The sequence below is a fragment of the Sphaeroforma arctica genome (genome assembly GCF_001186125.1).
Source record: "Sphaeroforma arctica JP610 unplaced genomic scaffold supercont1.3690, whole genome shotgun sequence".
Taxonomy (NCBI): Eukaryota; class Ichthyosporea; order Ichthyophonida; genus Sphaeroforma; species Sphaeroforma arctica.
The window spans coordinates 1-3,143 of record NW_014036868.1 but is presented as its reverse complement, the minus strand read 5'-3'; the positions used below and the strand labels follow the sequence as shown (position 1 = coordinate 3,143).

Below are 3,143 nucleotides of genomic sequence, written 5' to 3'. Positions count from 1 at the left end.
GTATATACCTATATCTATATATTTGTGTGTGTGTGTGTGTGTGTGTGTGTGTGTGTGTTTGTATGTGTGTGATTGTATATGTATGTAGAAGTATGCATATGTAAATATTGATGTATATATGTATACGTACATACATGCGTACTGACATGCGTACCTATATATATATGCGTGTGTGTGTGTGTGTATGTGTGTGTTTGTTGGTGTGGTGCTCTTTAAGTATGCCCGTGCGTTTGTGTCTGTATCTGTGTCTGTGTCTGTGTGTGTTTTTAGTGGGTGGGCAGATGGGTGTGTGTTTGTGTGGGTGGGCAGATGGGTGTGTGTTTGTGTGGGTGGGCAGATGGGTGTGTGTTTGTGTGGCTGCGTGGGCAGATGGGTGTGTTTCTGGTGCTTGTACGGTGCATATATTGATATATGTATAATTTTCGAAATACATAGACTCATTTTATACACAAGAATGATGGATATATATACAGATATGTGCTGGTAGGTCCGTGATGGTGCTCAGATAACCTTGACAATAGAGTATATACTATTTATCGCACTGCACACATCATGGGTTCGTGTGCAAAACATGAGTTGTTGTACTATAGCAATATGTATATGTATCTACGTATGTACCGTATCTTCGTATACCGTATACAACCACTGTGGTATGGCGAGATTGTTTGAATTCATCGTACGGTTTCTTTGTTAATAGAACACATGCTATCTGAGGGATACAATCTGGCTCAGAACATAAGACGGTGATACATTATACAGGGGGAGCAGTCTTGGCCCCAATAGCATACTAGCCACTCGCAAAGCGAGCATCGCTGGGCTGTATAGATAGACGCCTACTGTTTAGCCTGTCTGTCTTAGCCACATCCCACTTCTCCTTCACCGTGCGTTTGTGCTGATCATGCCCATTCTCGAAGGGTGAAGCGTGGCGTGCGTTCGATAGTATTGCCATGCATTCCTATTCTTTCTTGCGCATGACCTACTTGAGAAGTGGTCCTGCGCGGAGACCTGGAGAGCCGACTGTACATCACCGATGTGGGAAGCCCTTCCCCATGCCCATAACATCAATCTAAGAGTGTTTGTGAGCACATCCGTTCTATATGGGATACCAAATAATCAGACTCGCTGGAGGCATTGTTTGGCATTGATGTACACATTCGGTGCATCGCGATCATACTCGAGCTAGTCCATGGATACGCCGGGTAAACAGTGGAATCGGCTGCTCTTGCATCATGCATGTGTATATCTACCCCACTCGCTATCACTGCTGATGATCGTGTTTGCGGCGCCCGTGGTTAGCCGCCCTATCGTGATACACCGCCTGAGCTGTGTCTTGTTGCAGTTCCCATTCCTTGGCCAGTTCGAGTGTCCTGGTATCATTCATGTACTCTGTGTGGAAGAACTCGTGGTCGGGAGCCTTGTACTTGTATAGCCAGTCTGCATCGTGGCAAGATATCAAGAAAATATGTATTGGCGGAACATTGTTAAATTTTCCGTCAGCCCGTGATATGGATGCTTGTTGGTTACTGGGTGGTATGTGAGCGCGTATAAATTCTCTTTGTGAGATTTTAGGTGAGAGTTCGGTACTTTAGCAAACGCGTGTATCGATCCTCACGCGCAAACTAGGAATCTATTTTGGCTTGTAAACAGATGCGATAGCGTATATCCACAATTGGGAACGAAGGGTGTGTCCCATACACCAGTCTGTTGCAGATGAAATGGGTCGCTAGCGACAGACAACCCTTTGATTGACATGCATATACGTAGGCTCTGCACATATCATCTGTCAGCCAGTTTGAGTATTAAGACCGAACGTTCAGAACAAATCATTTTGCACAAGACATACAACCGTCTCAATTGGTCGCGAAATCGAAACAACTGTATTTGGCCACACCTTTCATGCCTGTCTTTTGCCTGTCCGGGAACACCTTGTTGAGATATCTTTTGGTGCGCCGCTTGCACATGCCATACACAGACCCGAATTTGCAGGCACACTGTACACGAAGCCAACAAGACGCATGTCAAAGGTCGTGTTGTGAGCTTGCGCTGGTTATTGTACATGGGGCTATCCGTTAGGTGGACTATTAAAAAGAGCGAGTTAGCCAACAAGATGCATGTCCAAGGTCGTGTTGTGAGCTTGCGCTGGTTATTGTACATGGGGCTATCCGCTAGGTGGACTATTAAAAAGAGCGAGATAGCCAACAAGATGCATGTCAAAGGTCGTGTTGTGAGCTTGCGCTGGTTATTGTACATGGGGCTATCCGTTAGGTGGACTATTAAAAAGAGCGAGTTAGCCAACAAGATGCATGTCCAAGGTCGTGTTGTGAGCTTGCGCTGGTTATTGTACATCGGGTTATCCGTTAGGTGGACTAATTAAAAGAGCGAATTGTTATCAGTGCGTTTGGATGGATGGAAGCGTGGTCCAACCGCCAGCGAAGATGAGAGTGTGTGGGATGTGTCTTCAAACCGAATAAGATTCATCGAATCCAGTGTGTGTATCAGTGGCTACAGTTCTGAATACTCGTGAGAGTCTCCCAGGTGTGGCAAGGGTATTGACCAATGGCTGTTCCTGTGGCGGACGGACATACCACATCGTAACCGTTCGCGTCAAACAGTCGTGTCCTGAATTTCACGTGCAGTGGTTTCCTTCCGTAGGGTCGATTGGGGCACATCAACTGTAGATAGATGGTACGGTAATATAAATGTAAGCCAATTGACCACATCACGATTATGTAAAGACTCAGAGTGCTAATGCAAACTATGGGTTGCCAGATCAGAAGCGAGAAACGATACTCGTCCTTCGTTTACCTCAGGAGTGATGGTGTGCAAACAAAGCACTTTGAGATTTAGTATTAATAAGCTCGGTCCGTGGTTAAAGGTTCGAGTTGCATTGATATTAACTGTGACACGAAAGCACAACAGAGTGCGAGGCATGTCTACCATTGAGCAATATACGTAATTCTGATGCCATATCTATGTACGAAAAGATTTGAAACATCGACCCTGCTAGGGATCGAGATGATGGATATGTATGCTTGTGAAATATTGAGGTGTGCAAAATACGCTGTGCACGATTACAAATGTGTATGCGATGCGAGTACATTGAATGGTATACATGATAAACAATGAGAAAGAGCAACTATATA

At 45.1% G+C, this 3,143-nt stretch overlaps 1 protein-coding gene across 1 annotated transcript; it reads right to left on the bottom strand.

The window, feature by feature from the left end:
* Positions 1-625: 625 nt before the first annotated feature.
* SARC_13754 (hypothetical protein) lies at positions 626-2,720 on the bottom strand (the record flags this gene model as incomplete). Its single annotated transcript, XM_014292114.1, has 3 exons — positions 626-1,434; positions 1,892-1,991; positions 2,586-2,720. 3 exons carry the CDS (start codon positions 2,718-2,720, stop codon positions 1,259-1,261), a joined length of 411 nt encoding a protein of 136 aa, XP_014147589.1. The 3' UTR covers positions 626-1,258.
* Between the last annotated feature and the right edge of the window lie 423 nt (positions 2,721-3,143).